Source organism: Nicotiana attenuata, chromosome 2 (assembly GCF_001879085.1).
Source record: "Nicotiana attenuata strain UT chromosome 2, NIATTr2, whole genome shotgun sequence".
Classification (NCBI taxonomy): domain Eukaryota; kingdom Viridiplantae; phylum Streptophyta; class Magnoliopsida; order Solanales; family Solanaceae; genus Nicotiana; species Nicotiana attenuata.
Genome location: NC_031990.1, coordinates 95,419,519 through 95,440,100, shown reverse-complemented (window position 1 = coordinate 95,440,100; position 20,582 = coordinate 95,419,519). Strand labels below are relative to the sequence as shown.

Here is a 20,582-nt window from a genome sequence, read left to right as displayed (position 1 = left end):
AAAAATCCCAAAAAGTTATTTTTCAAAATTCACTCAAATCGCTCACAAAACTTAAAAAACAACCCAAAATAATATTTACGTTCAAACACAACTTTAATTTTTCAGTTAAAATTTTTTTTTGGAATTTTACAATTCTTACGCCCAAACGCCCACTAAAAATGGTTAAAATCTATAAACAAACATATATTTGAAAAAAAGCTCCTAAGAACGGGAGCTTAAAAGTCACTTTTGTAATTTCATAATGAAATTGTGTATTATCAAAAGAAAATGTTACATTAAAATATATGACCGCACTCTTCCTCTTCTTGTATATATAGTTTGGCGTAGCATGAAAAACAAAAATGAAAAGGCACTTCACCCCACCACACCACTCACCCGACAATACAATACAATACAGCTCAGTTCGTTCCCGCATTTACATTTCTCTATCTTATCATTCATTCATCCCTACCTTTCTCTGCCCAACTTTTGTCCTTTCTTCTTTCCTCTTCGTCTCCAGGGCATGTGGCTTGCTCTTCATATGAATTATGCTTCTTGTCTCACTCTACTCTTTGTCATTTTTGCTGCCGAACTGAAGCTCTTTACTTAAATTTCTAGGATACTGATCATCAATTCTTGAGCTACCTTCATATTCCGGTCCTCTGTATTTTGATCTTCTAGCTATCCGTTACAATACAAAAATGGAAGCGAGAATGGGAGCTGAAACGCAACTTTTCAATAAAAGCTTAGAGTGGGATCCCAATGATTGGAAATGGGATGGTGATCTTTTCATTGCCAAGCCTAAGATTCCTTCTTCTAATTACCAGTTTTTTCCCCTCCAAACTGGAAACAGTTCCTCTTCGTGCTCCGATGAAGTAAATATTGGGGAATTTGAGAAGAGGAGGAGGAGGAGGGAAAACGATGAAAATTTGGAATATGATTCTGCTTCTCTTTCACTCAAGTTAGGTGAACAACGAGGGCATCCTAGGGAATTTGGTAAAAGGACCAAACTAAATACTACTTCGAGCAGAGCAATATGTCAGGTTGACGATTGTGGGGTGGATCTCAGCAATGCCAAAGACTACCACAGACGACATAAGGTTTGTGAGATGCACTCTAAATCCAGTAGGGCACTCGTTTCAAATCTTATGCAGCGTTTCTGCCAGCAGTGCAGCAGGTCAGTATCCACCAATTCCCTCTTCCTTTTACTTGTTTCTCCACTTCCAACCAAGAGGTTGTGAGTTCGAGTCGCCCCAAGAGCAAGGTGGGGAGTTCTTGGAGGGAGGTATGCCGAGGATCTATCGGAAAAAAGCCTCTCTTCCCTAGGGTGGGGTAAGGTATGCGTACACACTATCCTCCCAGTCCCCACTAGTGGGATTATACTGTATTGTTGTTGTTGTTGTTTTACCTTGCTTCTCTGCTGCTCCCTCCGTCCCATCCTATGTGGCATAGTTTGAGAACGGAGTTTAAGAAAGGAAAAAAAGATTTTTGAAACTTTTGATCTAAACAAGACATAGACATTCATACAACAACAACGACCAGTGAAATCCCACTAGTGGGGTTTGGGGAGGGTAGTATGTACGCAAAACTTACGGGGTAGAGAGGCTGTTTCCGAAAGACCCTCGGCTCAAGAAGACAAAAAGAAGACGAAAAGAGGCAATATATCAGTAAGCCATAGACATTTGTATGGTTATAAATCATCTCGTTAGGGGTAAAATGAGAAGTTTAAAGTTAAATTAATTCTAAATATAGAAAAGTTTCATTCTTTTTGAGACGGACTGAAAAGAAAGGTGAGCCACATAAATTGGGGCAGAGGGAGTATTAAATAGTGTACTAGAGTGATATTTTGATCTATAAAGATAGCGCAAGTTGCAGGCTTTATCTTAGTACAGCATGTCTTGTGAATCCTAACAAAAATGTCTGTACCTTTTCTAAGTTTGATTGTTTCTGTTTGCTTCATTGGGGTTATTACCTTCGAATGATTCTTTGGTTTGATGTCAAGGATTATGCTTTTACATGCAGATTTCATGCACTTGAAGAGTTTGATGAAGGGAAACGAAGTTGTCGTAGGCGCCTAGCTGGTCATAATAAAAGAAGGAGGAAGACACAAGCTGACTCAGATGATAACAGCAAAACTCTGAATGATGTCCAGGCAAGTGGTTATTCATTGATGAGCCTGCTAAGGATACTCTCCAATATGCATTGTGAGTACTTCCTAGCTCTTCTGATGTAGACTGATTAGACAAATTACGTATATGATAAATTTATCGACAAATGTTTTGGTGCACCTGAAAATGTCCTTTATTGTTTCTAGAATAACTGCAATATACCCATAAATTGCAGCCAACAGACCAAAACACATAGAAGATCAGGACCTGTTGTCTCATCTTTTGAGAAGCCTTGCCAGCCAGGGTGTCCCGAACGGAGATAATAATTTATCTGGACTTCTGCAAGCATCTTCAAACTTGCTGAATAATAGGTCACCCTCCCGAAATTCAGATATAGTTTCACTGGTCTCAAATGGTTCTCAAGGCCCTCCCATACTGAAAGAACAGCACTTTGCTACTTTAGCAGCTCAGGGGTCTCAGAGAAGTTCAGGTGTACATGATGTCAGGCTTGAAGATGTGCGAACAAAGTCTTGTCGAAGTCCAGGCACTTCGTTTCCAAACCAGAACTGTTCTCCAGCTTATGCACAAGCCAGGGAGAGTTCTGCCAGGAGGAGCAAGTTGATTAACTTTGACTTGAATGATGTTTATGATGGTTCAGATGATGGCGGAGAAAATCTAGACAGATCACCTTTGCCTTCAGATAGGGGGATTGGTCCTCTTGAGTACCGTTCTTGGTTACAACAGGACTCTCACCAGTCAAGTCCACCTAGTAGGAACTCAGATTCTGCTTCTACACAGTCACCTTCCAGTTCCAGTAGTGATGCTCAGGTACTCATAACTAGCATGAGAAACATGGTTTTACACGTTAGTTTTTGTCTGTGACATAATACTAAGTCAATCACTATCTTCATCGTAATTTCCACAACCATGTTGATCCATTTTTCTAAGATTAAACTTTTACATTCTTCTGTTCATCTTCCTCTTTGAAGGTCCAAGCTGGCTCAGGTGTATTTAGCGTCTTGAATTGTCTCTGGATTTGGCTTATATTTCTTCCCCTTTTATTCAGTTGCCTTTCACCCCAATCCTTGGGGACCAAATTGTGATGATTAAAAATCTGAACTTCCCATCATCACCAGCTTGCCTTAAGCTTTTGACATAATCCTACATATAGCATGATTGCTATCTAATGTTACTTTCGTTTTAGAAAATGGTCATCTGTTAGTATTGATATATTTTGTTTCTGCAATGATGCTACTCGATGCTAGTTCCATTGTGACCTAGCTCTTTTTCATTCTATCAACACATGACCTAGCTAGCTTGAAGCACGCTATTTGTAGCTGTAACTGATATTAGAAATGTGTGTTTGCATAGAATACGCTAATTCCTGAATATAACAAAGATCTTATTTGATGATAGCATTCAATATGAGCCAGCTCATCCATTTGTCCACCGCCACCTGGTATTTAGTAACACAAATAGTGCCCAACTTCAAACAACAACAACAACAACATACCCAGTAAAATCTCACTAGTGGGGTTTGGGGAGAGTAGAGTGTATGCAGATTTTACCCCTACCCCGGAAGGGTAGAGAGGCTGTTTCTGGGAGACCCTCGGCTCAACAGAAGAGGCAGTAATAACAGAAAAGAAATAAAAGAAAAGGCCTGTAACAACAAAAGAAGCCAGAAAGATAATATTTGCACCGTAAGAGACAACAAATAAGTGAAAGGGCAATAACACAAAACTATGCAAAACAACAAAATAATGTGAACACAACATAGACTGCTAACAGACCTGGACAAAACTCTATCAGACTACCCGGTATAAAGAGGGAAAAACTCTCGACTATCCCCTAGCCTACAACCCTAATGCTCGACCTCCACACGTTCCTATCAAGAGCCATGTCCTCGGAAATCTGAAGTCGCGCCATGTCCTGCCTGATCACCTCGCCCCAATACTTCTTAGGTCGCCCTCTACCTCTTCTCATACCTGCCAAAGCCAACCGCTCACACCTCCTAATCGGGGCATCTATGGTTCTCCTCCGCACGTGCCCGAACCACCTAAGCCTCGCTTCCCGCATCTTGTCGTCCACGGGAGCAACGCCCACCCTCTCCCGAATATCTTCATTCTTTATCTTATCCAGTTTAGTATGCCCGCACATCCATCTCAACATCCTCATTTTGGCTACTTTTATCTTCTGGATATGTGAATTCTTCACTGGCCAACACTCAACCCCATACAACATAGCCGGTCTAACCACCGATCTCTAAAACTTACCTTTGAGTTTCAGTGGCATCTTTTTGTCACACAAGACTCTAGACGCTAACCGCCATTTCATCCACCCCACCCCAATACGATGCGTGACATCCTCGTCGATCTCCTTATCCCCCTGGATGATTGATCCTAGGTACTTGAAACTTTCTCTCTTGGGGATGACTTGTGAGTCGAGCCTCACTACCATGTCCACTTCCCCCATCACGCTGCTGAACTTACACTCCAGATATTCCGTCTTAGTCCTACTCAACTTGAAACCTTTGGACTCCAGGGCCTGCCTCCAAACCTCCAGTCTCTCATTAACGCCGCCTCGCGTATCATCAATCAGAACTATATCATCAGCGAACAACATACACCATGGCACCTCCCCTTGAATATGGTGTGTCAGGGCGTCCATTGCCAGGGCAAATAAAAGCGGGCTAAGCGCAGATCCTTGGTGCAACCCCATAACCACTGGAAAAAGCTCTGAGTCACCTCCCGCGGTCCTGACCCGGGTCTTAGCTCCATCATACATATCTTTTATCGATCTAATGTACGCTACCGGCACCCCTTTCACCTCCCGGCATCTCCAAAGAACGTCCCGAGGGACCTTGTCGTACGCCTTCTCTAGGTCAATAAACACCATGTGCAAATCCCTCTTCCTATCCTTGTACTGTTCCACCAACCTCCTGATAAGGTGGATAGCTTCCGTAGTAGAACATCCCGGCATGAACCCAAACTGGTTTTCAGAAATAGACACCGCCTTCCTTACCCCCCTTCCACCACCCTCTCCCAAACTTTCATGGTATGGCTTAACAACTTGATGCCCCTATAGTTGTTACAATTCTGGATATCACCTTTGTTCTTGTACAGCGGAATGATCATGCTACATCTCCACTCATCTGGTATTCTCTTCGTCCTGAAAATAACATTAAACAACCCAGTCAGCCACTCCAATCCTGCTCTACCCACATACCTCCAAAATTCTACTGGAATCTCGTCTGGTCCGGTCGCTTTGCCCGACTCATCTTATACACAACTCCTACTACCTCCTCCATCTTAATACACCTACAGTACCTAAAGTCCCAGAGACTCTCGGAGCTGTGTGTCCAACTTCGTGCTTCAATTATTTATGTTCAAAGAAAAGAGTGTCTTTGAGAATCTGCATCTTTCTCCATGAAAAATGAAAAACAAGAGAAGAGATCACCCACAGAAAGTCCATTGAAAAAGAATCACTTACCAAAAGAAAATTACTTCCAAGTGGTGTAGCTTGGCATCTAACTCTTTTCCCTTACTTTTTGTCACTTCCGAATTTAGTCTTAATATTTTCTTATATATTTTTCTGTTGCAGAGCCGCACTGATCGTATAGTTTTTAAACTATTTGGAAAAGATCCTAGTGATTTTCCGTATGTCTTAAGAGCACAGGTATTTCTTCAAATTCAGCTTCTGGAAGTTTCTTTTGTGTACCATCGGATAGTTGTACTCACTCTTATAGGTTCTTTTTCTTTTTGTCTTGTAATTGCAGATTCTTGACTGGCTATCTCACAGTCCAACTGAGATTGAGAGCTACATTAGGCCTGGTTGTATTGTCTTAACAATATATCTGCGGCTTCCTGAGTCTGCATGGGAGGAGGTATGTCTGCTCAAAGAAATAACTTGAACTTGTTAAGCTTTGTGTATGGTCTCCATTGACATCTATAATTTTATTGCTTCATACAGCTTTGTTGTGATCTGAGCTCCAGTTTGAGTAGGCTTTTGGATTTCCCTGGCGATAGTTTCTGGAGAAAAGGATGGATTTACATTAGGATGCAAAACCAAATTGCATTTGTGCATGATGGTCTGTTCTTGTCTTGAGTTTTCAAACACTATAAATTCCTTCCCAAACCCCAAGTATAAAGCTGCTAAAGAAAATTGCTTCTGTTGATAGTTTACATATTGCATTCCACACAGTAAGTTGTAATACTTGTGCTATAATGTGATGCAGGGCAGCTTCTTTTAGATGTCCCCTTGCCGTCTGAGACTGTTGAGCATACTTCAATTTTAAGTGTCAAACCCATAGCTGTGCCAGTATCTGAAAGAGCTCAGTTTATAGTTAAAGGCTATAACTTAACCAAGCCTTCGACAAGGTATGAATCATTATTCTGGGCGATATATTGATCAACTGTGATTTTAGCATTACTGTTCTTGCGCGCTGTGCTGCAGTTCTCCAATACCATTGAGTCTTGCTTATCCTTCCTTAACCTGTTTTCTTTTTTCAGATTACTTTGTGCTTTAGAAGGTAAATATCTGGTTACAGAAGCTACTGATGAGGTAGAGCATGTTGATGGTGTCAACAAGCACGCTAAACTTCAGTCAATAAAATTGACATGTTCTATTCCAGCAGTATCTGGAAGAGGATTTATTGAGGTGAACTCATGTCCTAAGTTTGTTCTTGTTCCTCTTTTAACATAATATGTACAAATTGAGAAGGGACGATGGTACATCTGTACCTCTTTTAACATGACCTATACATGCTGCTACTAATGATAAAAGCTTGGGGCTGTGTTATGATACTTTAATCCGATTTTATTGCACATGAGTATATCTAGATATGTAGTTGGGGTTGATGGTGAGATCACTCGTTATTTCAGAAGTTGAACATGAGATTAGTGTACATTTTGGGAAATATGACTTTTTGTATTATTCACTTGTTTATCTTGTACATTAGTTTGTTTGTAGTGGATGTTCAAAAAGAAAGTTGATAAAATCTGGTTATATATTATGCAAATTGGAAAAGGTGCAACCTTGACTTTATAGCACTTTTGACTACATCTTGTAGAGATCTTGTCTTATCCCCTAATTTATATGCTCACAGCACTAAAGCAGTAACCTATAAATTTGTACTGAGATTCTGTTATTCGTCCAGGTTGAAGATCATGGTCTTAGCAACGGCTTCTTTCCTATCATAATTGCAGAGGAGGATGTTTGCTCTGAGATCCGTATGCTTGAGAGTGCAATAGAGTTGAATTCAGCAGATTACATTAGTGGACTGACAAATAATGTGGAATTGAAAAGTCAAGCCATGGATTTTATTCATGAGATGGGTTGGCTTCTTCATAGAAATAATTTGAAGGCTAGATTGGGGAATTCCAATGCAGTCCTCTTTCCTTTGAAGCGGTTCAAGTGGCTTATGGAGTTCTCTATAGACCATGATTGGTGTGCAGTTGTCAGGAAACTGTTGAACTTTCTTCTTGACGGAACTGTTGGAGGAGAGGAGAATTCTTTCCTGAAAGTTTCACTATCCGAGATGGGTCTACTTCACAAAGCCGTGAGGAGGAATTCCAGGCCCCTGGTGGAGCTGCTATTGACATATACTCCAGAGGAAGTAGCGGATGAACTATGTTCTGAATACCAATCTCTGGTTGGGTTTAACGGGAAATTCTTGTTTAGACCAGATATTGTTGGGCCTGCAGGATTGACTCCTCTTCATGTTGCCGCTGGGATAGATGGATACGAAGATGTTCTAGATGCATTGACCGATGATCCTGGAATGGTATTTTAATTCAGCTTGTTTCAAACTAATGACTATAGGAACTTAAATGGAGTAGTTTCTTTCTTAATGTTTATGTATGCTGTTTGCGTATCCTTATCGCGTATACATTCTAAATTTGGACTCATGCAGGCAGCGGTTGAAGCATGGAAGAACAGACGTGACAGTGCAGGTTTCACACCAGAAGATTATGCTCGATTACGAGGACATTACTCGTATATCCACCTGGTCCAGAGAAAAATAAACAGAGTAACTCCCAAACATATCGTAGTTGATATTCCCAATAACCTGTCAGACAGGAATAGCAACCAGAAAGATGAGTGTGCAGCCGCCACTTTTGAGGTATCACAGACCGAGGGAAGACTCATTCAGCCCTGCGGAATGTGTGATAAGAAGCTGGCTTATGGAAGACAGAGTCGATCCCTGTTATACAGGCCCGTAATGTTCTCAATGGTGGCGCTCGCTGCTGTTTGCGTTTGTGTTGCTCTCCTCTTTAAGAGTTCGCCAGAAGTTCTCTACATATTCCGTCCCTTTAGGTGGGAATTGTTGGATTATGGATCTAGCTGATTTTACGCCAATAAATCTGATAGTTGTACCATAGGTACATGTACCTGTATACATCTATGTAAAATGTAGGGTCTGAAATGTGCTGTAGGAATGCCCCTTCAGACAATTCATATCCTAGCGATTAACTTATTTATTTTGTTTGATTAGTTAGTGTTACTAGGTCCCCCGTCCGCCTCTTCTATTTTTGTCGTTGTATTTTATGAGATTGGATTCACAATAAGGAAAAATTTATGTTATGTCGGTCGAAATTACAAAGTGTATGTATATATAAGGTAAATAATTTTGAGATTTTTTCTTTCTTATACCATATATGAAACTTTATTACCAAAAATGTGCATAGTTTCTAATTTACCCGCCACATTTTTTCTACAGTTATTATACCTATCATTAAATACTAATTAATAGTAGCTGAATCTTCCTAATTTGTCGAGCTAAAATTGAGGAACGGAATATTCTAAAAAGATTTGGCGTAAATCATATCAAATCATATTCTTCCATATATTCCTATTTAGGCGCGCTACAATTATGGAAGTAAATGTTCTTCCAGATATTTTCCACCATTGATAGCCATTAAAAAGCTTGAAAGCTTTGAATTCAAATATGGGTTTTCAAAAATCATTATTTGTTTGGATTGGGTGTTGTTGAAAATAATCGGGAATATGGTTTGGAGTTTATATCTCAATTTTGAGGGGTTTTGGTGAAGATTAGACTTGGTTTTGACTGAAATTCAAATTGAAACTCGAAGAACAATAATAAGAAGAAGACATATTGCAGAAATTGTAGATAAATTGTAGATTATTTGTATTCTAATTGTAGATACTTTATTTTCCGTTTTCACAAATAAAAAACGGCTAAAACTTCTACAAATCTTCTGGAAAAACGTAATTATGTCAAAAATCACAATTATGCTACAATTGGATGGGAATTGGAATATAAAAATTCAATGTACCCAGTTTGTAGATATTTTGTAGATAAATTGTAGATTATTTGTATTCTAATTGTAGGTGTTTTGTTTTCTGTTTTCACAAATCAAAAACGACTAAAACTTCTACAAATCTTCTGCAAAAAATGCAATTATGTCGAAAATGCCAATTATGCTACAATTGAAATGGGAATTGGGATATTAAAATTCAATGTATCCAGTTTGTAGATATTTTGTAGATAAATTGTAGATTATTTGTATTCTGATTGTAGATGCATTGTTTTCTGTTTTCACAAATCCAAAACGACTAAAACTTCTACAAAATCTTCTGCAAAAAACAGTCTACAATTTATCTACAATTTTTCTATAATTTATCTACAATTTCTACAATATGTCTTCTTCTTCTTCTTCTTCTTCTTCTTCTTCTTCTTCTTCTTCTAGTTTCAATCTGAATTTCGGTCAAAACCAAGTCTAATCTTCACTAAAACCCCTCAAAATTGAGATATAAACTCCAAAATATATTCCCAATTATTTTCAACAACACCCAATCAAAATAAATAATGATTTTTGAAAACCCAAATTTGAATTCAAAGCTTCAAAGCTTTTTTTAATGGCTGTCAATGGTGGAATTGCTGCTCTCTTGTCTCTTTGAAGGTTTGTTCTTCTTCATTGAGAAAATTTGAAGCTGAAGGTAAATGTGTGTATGAACTTTGAAGATTTGACTTCAATTTTGATGAACTTTGTTGTTCTTCATTGATTAACTTCAACTGGAGTAAAATGGGGAACCAACTTTGTTGAAGGGTTTCTTCAATTTTCTGTGAATTTAGAGGGAGAATTTGGTTTCAGAAGATGGAAAATGGTAAAAAGAACGTGGGTATGGGTAAAACGTGGGTGGGACTGAGGGGTTAGGAGAGAGAAACGTGCAGATTCCTTTAATTAAGGAGTAAAAAATGTACAATTAATTATACCCTTAATTAATTATGGTATAGAATTGGTAATTTGGTATACTAAGTGTAGTTAAGTCAAACCTTAAACATTGAGGGTAATAAGGTTTCCTATGTGGCATAGGAATGTAAAAATCTCAATAATTTTTATGAACGTATATTAGATGTTGAATCTTCTTAGCTTCTCGAGTGTTTTCATTTTTTTTTTTTTAATCCCTTTGGTGAAAATCTTGATGTTGCAAGAGTAAAATAGAGACAACTGTAAATTGTAATGCCTTATATACAGCAGGGATTGCACCCTTTAGTAAAAGCTTAAAAAATCGAGCTGCTCGAACAAAATTTTTGATTGGTTTATCGACTTAAATATTAAGGTTAAATTGGAAAACCTAAATAGAGTTATTTTGAAGAACGAGAGAGAGTAGTGCTGCTTTCACCATCTCAGCTGCAGAAGCCAATTCACTAATCTGCAAAATTCTGGTGAATGTGATCTTTTAGAGAGATTATAGATGAAAATGAAGTTAATCTAATTATAGGAATTCACTTCCGTTGAAATTGCATGGACAAATCATCAGTTGAGAATATGCATAGACACAGAGATGAAAAAAACAAAAGAAATATAACAAATCAGGGAAAAGCATAGGAACTTTGGGAAAAGTCTACGTCAAAAACTTGCGGTGAGCGTGGATCGAACACGCGACCTTCAGATCTTCAGTCTGACGCTCTCCCAACTGAGCTATCCCCGCTTGATGAACTATTCTTGTTTTGGATAGGTAATAAATTGCACAGGGAAATATACTACTCATCCTTTTTCAGATGAATACGCTACTATCATGGAATTGTTATCTTCTGCTCATACAATATTTACTTTTACAACTGAGCTCAAGCCTTAAAGCTCCTATCCTGCTCGTAACATGCTATAGATTAAAATACATTTTTGTTACTACAATACAGTTATGTCCCCATGACCATTAGCAGTGATTTTTAGCCTAGCTTCTTGTATGCGTGTTTGAATGCAACAGATATTTTCTCCTAAGCATTGGCTTAAAAGGATTCAAGTAATGGTATTCACATTCCTTGATTTAGAGGATGAGTACCTCTATAAATACAGAGAATGAAGCTTGATTATTGAGTCCAATTAGAACTCTGCCATGTAATGTTGCTATCCTGCCTCCACTTAATGTTGGATTGCAATCATATACAGTTGTGAGTTTAAATCTTGCTGCTATCCTGTCTCCACTTAATATGAGATTACAAATACTGCTGTTTTGAGTCTAAATCTTGAATTTAAAACTCCAGCTTATGTACCAGAGGACTGTACTGATTATAGAGTAGCATTCTTCTCCTTCACATCTTCGGTCAACTCTGGGGACAGTGGATAGAGCTCAATATACAAGTAAATACCCCAATTTCTTCATTCTTTATTTTCATTACAAAACTTGCATAATTTATTCCATGCTAAATCCTACAGATACTTAACGTGGATACCACCCACTAAAAATGGACAAGAACCTGGTGAATAACTTTTGTTGTCAGCCCACACAAATGGAGCTCTTAACTCTTCAAACCACCAGAAACAACATGATATCTGATTGATCTTCACTGGCCACATCTTCTGCTTCAACAATTCATCCATAGGACATCATCGAATTCACCCCTTAACTTATCGCCTACTAGTAGGCTCCGTTTTACGTCCACCGTAGTTGTTGCCGAGGGGTGCCACGCAGGAGTACCATTCTCATATCCGTTCCACGTGAGCCGTCGCAATCCACTCGCATCCAACTTCACCAAATATAAGTCGCCATAAGGCTGGTACTGGTTCGGCAGGGACACGGGTTCTGCTGTCACTCCGCCCAAGTTGGCCGTGAACAGCAGCCACTCACAGTCCTTACTAAAGCACACGTGATTAAGCCTCTCCTTATCCGCTTCATCGGATCCCTCCGGCCCTGCCACGTGGATCCTCCGGAGACCTGTGCCGTCCGGATGAACTACATAGATGCTGAAGCAAGTGATATTATCCGGATTGTGCCTATTGGAAGAAAATGCAATCAGCTTTCCGTCAGGTGACCAGCTCGGCATTGTATCAATCCATGGTCCCTTCGTTAGCTGACGGATTTCTCCTCCCTCCAACTCTCCCTTTATGGCGTCCACAATGTACAAATTTTTATGCCCCGAACGCCCTGAACGGAATACCACGTGCTTCCCGTCAGGCGAGCAAGAAGGGAAGGCATTATTTCCAGTCTCCTCTTTTGTGAGAACTTTTATTTCTACTGGAATTTCCCCAGCGCAATCGTCATTAGTAAGGTCTAATGAGTCGAATGAAACTCGAGCAATTTGCACCGTTGCTTTTACGGAGTCGAATACAGGTCCAACTGATGTAAGTATCACGTTGGGTTCAGCTGGTGACCAGGAGTTGCCGAAAGTTGTACGACCTTTGAACAATGTCCACCTCTTGGAACCATCTGATTTGACGATTTTGAGGCCTGAATTAGCATTAAAATCTTGATTGAATGCAATAAAATCACCTGAGGGAGAGAAGGAAGGGAATGATCCGTTAAGCCTCAGCATTCTCAGTCCTTTTGTTGGAGAAATAACCGGGTCCAAGTTAGGAATAGTTGTATCTCCTGGTGATGATTCACCCCTGTATCTGTGATAACTGAGAAACGTAGCTTCAGGAGAGAAGAACGGATTGTAATGGTGAATGGTAGGATTAAGCAACTCGGTCACGGGATAGAACGTGTGCGACTCAACATCGAAAATTTCAATGTGGCGATAGCTCTTACCAGGTCTTCTGGTGGCAATAGCAATCACTGCTTTGGAGCTGTGTGTGGCAGCTGCAGGAGTAAAGCAGTGCACGCCAGGAGGAGTGACTCGAACCGGATCAGCGCATTGCAAATCGGAGAGATCCTCTGGCAAATCAACTCTAAAAATACTCCACCAATCATCATCAGCTTGGCGGTGAAAATAAATAGTTGAATCACCTGACCAAGTTGGCCAGCCACCGTGTTGGCACACCACTGTCCGCTTGCTGGGATCGGATTCTGGAAAAACAACAATATCAGTGCTCAGATCATGGAATTCACCAGGCCAGCGACGGTCTCCATAGGATGCAACTGCAATCAAGTGCCCAGATTGCGAAATCGCCGGACTGTAATCAACACAGCCGTAAGGAGTCAAGCGGACAGCAGTCTTTTCGTCGTCGAGGGTGGTGGAATAAAGAGCGGACCAGCTGGTGAAAATTTGTTGGGGCGGCTGGTGAGCGGAGATATAGAAGAGGCGTTTATTTCGAAGAAGAGGACGGTCGAGAAATAGGCTATCAGGGCTCCCATCAGGAAGTTGTTCAATCTGTCCTAATTGGGAGGGACGTTGCAAGTAAATGCGAGGAGAGCCTGATCTCTCGGAAACAAAGACAAGAGTCTGATCTTCGTCAACGAACTGACCGTTGAAATTAATAGAGATACCATCGGTAAGGCGGTGCTCGGCGGGATATCGGGTATTATGGAGTGGAGAATCGAGGAAAGAAAATGGAGATTTGAGGGAGAAGATATCGAAGCCGTAATTGGTCCTGCCAACGGTAGAGAAGATAATAGAACCATGTAGTGACTGTGAATCCATAATGTTGTTGATTTGCTCTGCTGCTGGGAAATGGTAACTGTTGTTATAATGAAATCTGAGCTGCAACTGTAGTACTTGAGAAAGGCGACGGAGCGTAGGTAGGTGGAAAGTATTAGCGTTAGGCATGACGTTTGTTCTTTTGTTTTGTTTTGACTAAATGGGAGAGAAAAAGGTTTCCTGATACTGACAAAAAAATTTAAAGTGGACACGTCACATATGAAAAAAGATGCCTTATCCCCAAGAAGGAAAAAGACAACTACACAGTGCTCTTCTCCTAATGGAGAAGTCCACAATGTTCGGCTTTCACTAAAGTTGTTGGACACTGGTTCACGTATTAGCAATTCAAGCCATATCTAGTATTTACTCCTCTAGTTTTAGTACTACTTCCTCCCGTTCAAAATAAATTATTTTTTAACTGTTATACAGATTAAAAAATACATCTTTTAATATTAATTAGCAATAAAATTGATCATATCAACATTTACTATCTCTTCACATAAACACTCTTAACACATACTCCAACACTATTTACTCCAATGGCAATGTAGGAAAAACATAATTAATCCATTCTTGAAATCTGAAAAAATGACTTATTTTGGACCACAAGAAAAAGCCAAAAAATTACTTATTTTGGACCGGAGAGAGTATCTGATAAGGGGTCCTCTTCTCATTAACAATAGTGGTATTAGATCCGATTTTATCCTTGACTGCGTTGATTCTAAGATATTAGAGAGTCTACCCTCGAAAAGCAATATATCCAAGGGGTGCAAACAACCCCACTTTAACATCTTTGTATTTACGATTACGCTTATTCCCAGACTCTCTTTGGGGGAATTACTTCGCACATGAAAAAGTTCACCCGCATCTGATAGCTACTCTACACCAATGATGTGTGTGCATAAATTTTTGCTAACTTTCATTAGTATGCATTTTTACTTTACTTATAATTCAACCGTGATAAATTGATTTAATGTGCATGTAAATAAGCATTTAATTGACATTCGATCCAAACAATTTATCCATGAAAATGATGTAAAGATGAGAAGCTAGATTCACACTTGCATATGTTGAAACTCATGTAATTCACACTTGTAATTCGATTAATTGAAACTCGAATTAATCGCTGCACTCCCTTTGATTACATTTATCCACACAACTGAATGCTGATAATAAGATGACAATTGAGAATCCAGAATCACACTTAGAATACGTAGAAAGTCATCCAACAATCCCCAAATACATGGATGATTGCGTCTGAAACTGTAAAGCGTCAAACTCCTAACATAAAGAGGATCGTACTGAGAAAACTAAGTAGATGAGACAATAGTCTAAATGTACTATTTCGGTATTTCATGTTTAAAATTAAGGCCTTGAGCGGTCTTCACCCTTGCCTTTTTGTACCGTTGGACTTCAACAAGATGGAATACGTCAAGTTCAATGGTCGTCTAGTCACATGAAATTCATAAGTCTGAATTCACAGCCTTCTATAACAAAGGGGGACTGTGACTTACAAAAATACAAGATGATACAGATAAGAAAGCAGAGCAATTTCTTTCTCGAGCTGCTATCTGAGATGAGCTTTTTTTTTTTATAACTGAGAAATCCCCAAGGGCAAGGCACAAGGTTTGAAATTCAGAGGGTAATGAGTTCGCCCCTCTACCCTTCTCTACTCAAATACCAAGCTTCTATTTGCAATAGGGCTCGAACCCGTGACACGTGTCTAATCCACATATCACGTGTTGCGCTCACCAAAGCTCTGGGGGCTGCCCAATCATTTTCCAACTGCTACCTGTTGGTAAGTCCATCTAAAAATACTGCTAAGTTCCCTTGAGGCAAATTTTTTACTAATGATGAGCTGAGATGGATCAGCTGTCTATTCCACTTGATCCCCTCCTTTGACACTTCCCAAGTCTCAACACTACCATATTGGACTATCTTTAACCATGATCCTATCAAATTTTTTCTTGCCTATTGAATCTATATCGACAGACTTCAACTATGTCCTTGAGGAAGATGTGCTGTTACTGGTATACTCTTCAATGTTTGTAGTAGAAATCAAATGAAGGAACAGACCGACATAGAAATGAATCAACTCAAATTTCTATTCTTTATTCTCCTTATGGTTAATAAAGCAATGCTTTGTTTCAATCCCTTTTCAGCCTAAAGAAATGCATGAATAATTCAGGAGCATGGACTTCAAAGGGCAAAGTCAACAAGAAGTCAGCTTTCATGTATCAATTAATGAAGAAAGAAAAATAAAGACTACCTATCAAGCTACATAGGAAGAAAAATGAGAAAGAGGACAAGTGCAAAAGCTTTCCATCAAAGACGCTCGACACAAGTGAGTATCCCAGCATAGAAAAAGATTATGTACACTTGTAGGTTAAGTAGACGCCCTCGGGAAAGGTTTAATTCATGAGTATTAGTTAGATGACATCTCAGTGTGACAAAAATTGGAAGAAAGGAAGAAGACGCATAATAATGGCTTGCACGAGCCTGCTATGATTTTTTTCCTAATAGGCATATGGAATGAAGTTACATTGGCCAGAGAAAGATGAATGTCTGTCTTATGAATTCTAGGTTCAAGATCAAAAGGAAAACTCTTTTATATACAAGAGCGAATCTAATTGTCTTATCACGTTACCACACCATACTTTTTATTAAAGTTGACACTTACATGACACCAAAAGTAACCTGTAAATGCAACCTTGAAGGACATTTAATGGTCAGTGAATTCAAAGGAATAAGATAGTTTGGACCTCCTAGTTCATTTTCTGAAGAAAAACTAGTAATCTAAAAGCACATATAGATTTTCTTATATCAAATGTTGCCACAGTTCCTAGGGGCTAATACTACCCAAAGAGTGACCATTCTGTACAAAAATGCACTAACATTTGTCAACAAACAAATCCAGAAACATAAAGAAGGATAAAATTAGGAATATAAGATTCATATTAATAATCCAAAACTAAGAACAATCCAGCAAATACTGTTTACTGAAGTTTCCAAATAACTACAAAATACGGTTCGAGAATATAGAGCAAATCGACGACATCACAAAAACATGGGCTAAATAGGAGAAGAATCAGTCGGCGCCGGCCTTGTTGTAAACGTAAGTGAGGCCACACTTACCACAGTAGTGACGGTCAAAGTGGTTAGCCATGAAAGTACCAGCACCACATTCAGCGTTAGGACACTCCTTACGAAGCCTCTGAACTTTTCCAGAATCATCCACCTTGTAAAACTGCAACACAGCAAGCTTAACCTTCTTCTTCTTGTGCTTAATCTTTTTAGGCTTGGTGTAAGTCTTCTTCTTCCTCTTCTTAGCACCACCACGGAGACGGAGCACCAAATGGAGAGTGGACTCCTTCTGGATGTTGTAATCAGCTAGGGTTCGGCCATCTTCAAGCTGTTTTCCGGCGAAAATGAGCCTCTGCTGGTCCGGTGGGATGCCTTCCTTGTCCTGGATCTTTGCCTTCACGTTGTCGATTGTGTCGGAGGATTCGACCTCAAGGGTGATGGTCTTACCCGTCAGGGTTTTCACGAAGATCTGCATCTTCGCTGTTCGATGGCGAAATGAGATTAGGGTTTGTCAGCCGCCTCTCGCCTTTTGCTTCTGTTAATATAATATACAGGGGAAGAGGAAGAGGGGACCCGACACTGGTTTATTAGGGTTTTACGAGTTGGGCCTGGCTCAGGCAATGGACCACTTATTGCCCTTCCGGCATGCATTTTGGGTTTAGGCCCGCTGGATAGAATAGAAGAAATAACAGATCCAAGTAGGTAAAAATTGCACGGGCGCCCTATTTGATCGCCCCCATTTAACTTATACCCCACTTTTTAAAAAAGTTTTAATGTACCCACATTCTAAACAACTTCAGGCCTCTTTCTCCTCCTCTTTCTCCTCCTTCATTTTCTTATTCTCCTTCTTCTTCTTCTTTCTTCTTCGGGTGACAATGATCGTTCTTTTATGACTCATAAAAAGTTGCTGTTCATTTCTTGCAAACTTGTAAGAACAGTACAGTACTAATTTGAAATATAATATTGCTTTAAGGACTAGATATCTGTTGATATAATGTAAACATGCATATTCTTATCTTACCCACTTCTGGAAATAGCAATATCATAGAAACAACTGAAATTAGTTCCAGATGCTGCAATTTAAATTTGTAAGAGCTCCTAAGAATGCTGAAGTTCAATAAATATAAAACAAACTTCAGCTCCTAGAATGCTGAAGTTCAGCAAATACAAAACAAACTTCAGCTCCTAGAATGCTGAAGTTCAGCAATTACAAAACAAACTTCAGCTCCTAGAATGCTTCAGCAATTACAAAACAAACTTCAGCTTCAGCAATTACAAAACAGAAACTTCAGCCAAAACATGTTGTAGTTTTATTGAACTGAAGTTTGTCATTGCACTATGAACTGAAGTTTGCGTGATTGCCTTTGCTACTTCAGGCCCGTATGTCTGAAGTTACGCGAAAAACGGGTATGCTTGCAATTTTTTTGCAAAGCGGGTATAAGTAAAAGGTGGCCCAAAAACTGGGTATAGATGCAAATGCTCCTCCAAGTAGAAGTGACACCATGTACCCATTCTAAAGGGCTGCTATTTGGGTATTAGCCAGTCCACTTCAATTTTTCAGGACAAAAATATCATAAATTATCCTGAAATTAAGATTTTTAAATTAAAATTCCAGGACAAAATAAGTACTAGCTAATTTATAAATATGTGACACCGTAGTCGAATCTCACATCGACAAAACATGGGAGAAATGCTAGGTATATAAGTAAACAAGCCTTAAACCCTAGTGACACGTTTTAATACCGTGCGGGCCTAGGCCCAAAGTGGACAATATTACTAGTAGGCTAAGTTGTTACATGAGATAACATCCGTAAGAATAGGGATGTTTAAAATCAAACTATAACCGTTAACCGAATCGCAAAATTGACTTATTGGCTTATTGGTATCGGATTATCGGGGTAATAGTTGATGAATGGATTGAAAATAATTAACGGCTTAACGGTTTGGAGGCGGATTACTCAATTACCTTATCGGATAAACCGTTCATCCGTTTAAAATTTTTATATTTACACTTTCACCTTGTTCTTCCTCTTCACAACCCATTATTATTTTCTTCTCGCTTCTGTCTACCACACTGAATTTTGCTATTTCTTTTTCTTTATTCTTTCTTTCTTTAAGTTAACAAATTATAAATATTTTACTATTACTTCTTTTTTGTTTAGGATTTGCGATGAATCTTATTTTTTTTTTTAGATATAATTGAGAACTTAGAGTATTTAGTACCAAGGCTGAAGTTATATAGACTCCCAAGCGTGTGATCATTAACATTTTCTTCTGTTATGGTTATCAGTAACATACAGTTACATAATAGTTGACATATCAAGAATATAATAGTCGGCATTAGAGCAAATCGACTGGAGGAAGTATTATAAATAAATCTGGATTTAAATTTTCTCTTTATCTCTAGTTCTCTACTTTTTTATTATCTATTTGATTTAGCCGATAAATCACCCGATAACCGTCCGATAATCGCTAATCCGATACCAATCTGCCCGATGTCTTATTGGTTGACTAGCGGATTACTACATTTATAAACCGATATCCGATAAGCCAAATTGTTAAGCGTAAATATTTGTCCAATCACTACTAGAAATTTCCAAATTTTCGACCACGAAATCCGTCAGAAATATCTTATTTTCGACGAATTTCCGACGGATTTTAAGTGGTCAAAAAAATGATGGTCGCAAAATATTTGCGACTGAATCGGTCACAAATTTTCGACCCTTTTGGTCGCAAACGGGAATTGTTTAGTTGACCGGATAAAATTAAAGCTTGCGACCACTTTGGTTGGTATATTTGTGATCAATTCAGTCGCAATATTATAGCAACAACAAACACAGCGTAATCCCACACAGTAGGCTATAGGAAGGATAATGTGTACGCAGACCTTACCCCTACCTTATGAAGGAAGAGAGGCGATTCAGTCACAATATTATTAATATAAATTAATTATATATTAAATTTTCCGACCGATTTGGCCGGTAATTTAATTATTATTTTTTATTTTATTTAAATTTTCAATTGAATCGGTCGAAAATTAAGAAATTTAAAAAATATTAATTATAATTCCTACCACTTCAGCCTCAGATCTGGAAATTTCCAAGTCCAATTTCCGATCATTTTTTGGTCGAAAACTAGTCGCAAATTTTGGTAAAATACAGCAGAATTCTGCTGTATTTTAATTTTTAAGCCACAGCCCTTACCTGTAACGACCCGACCGATCGTTTTGCTTTTTAGAACCCCGTTCCCCTAAATGAGACTTCCCGTACTTGCTTTTACTGAATTATGACTTGCGGGATGGTCGGTTTCGGATTTGAAAGAGTTTGGGTTTAAATCGGAACACTTGGTTCCTTAAGGTTGGCTTAAAAGGCCAAGTTTGACTTCAGTCAACATTTTGAGTAAACGACCTCGGAATCGAGATTTAACGGTTCCAATAGGTTCGTACAGTGATTGCAGACTTAGGCGTATGTTCGGATCGAATTTTAGATGACCCGAGAGCGTTTTGGCGCCTAATAGTGAAAGTTAATTCTTGAAAGTTTTGAAAGTTCTTTAAATTTGCTTTGGAGCGGGTTTTTTTGATATCGAGGTCC

General features: G+C 39.0%; 3 protein-coding genes and 1 non-coding gene across 4 annotated transcripts; 1 reads left to right on the top strand and 3 right to left on the bottom strand.

The window, feature by feature from the left end:
- Nucleotides 350-8,721, top strand: LOC109215503 (squamosa promoter-binding-like protein 1). Its single transcript, XM_019379575.1, has 10 exons — nucleotides 350-1,156; nucleotides 2,002-2,183; nucleotides 2,323-2,915; nucleotides 5,688-5,762; nucleotides 5,863-5,970; nucleotides 6,057-6,174; nucleotides 6,322-6,463; nucleotides 6,596-6,743; nucleotides 7,243-7,869; nucleotides 7,999-8,721. Exons 1-10 carry the CDS (start codon nucleotides 681-683, stop codon nucleotides 8,431-8,433), a joined length of 2,904 nt encoding a protein of 967 aa, XP_019235120.1. The 5' UTR covers nucleotides 350-680; the 3' UTR covers nucleotides 8,434-8,721.
- TRNAF-GAA lies at nucleotides 10,970-11,042 on the bottom strand. The gene has a single exon. It is a non-coding gene; the product is annotated as a tRNA-Phe (tRNA).
- LOC109215494 lies at nucleotides 11,336-14,052 on the bottom strand. Its single transcript, XM_019379569.1, has one exon. The coding sequence runs from the start codon at nucleotides 14,035-14,037 to the stop codon at nucleotides 11,917-11,919; it is 2,121 nt and encodes a 706-aa protein (XP_019235114.1). The 5' UTR covers nucleotides 14,038-14,052; the 3' UTR covers nucleotides 11,336-11,916.
- On the bottom strand, nucleotides 16,827-17,586 carry LOC109215484 (ubiquitin-40S ribosomal protein S27a). The gene has a single exon (XM_019379558.1). It carries the CDS (start codon nucleotides 17,465-17,467, stop codon nucleotides 16,997-16,999), a length of 471 nt encoding a protein of 156 aa, XP_019235103.1. The 5' UTR covers nucleotides 17,468-17,586; the 3' UTR covers nucleotides 16,827-16,996.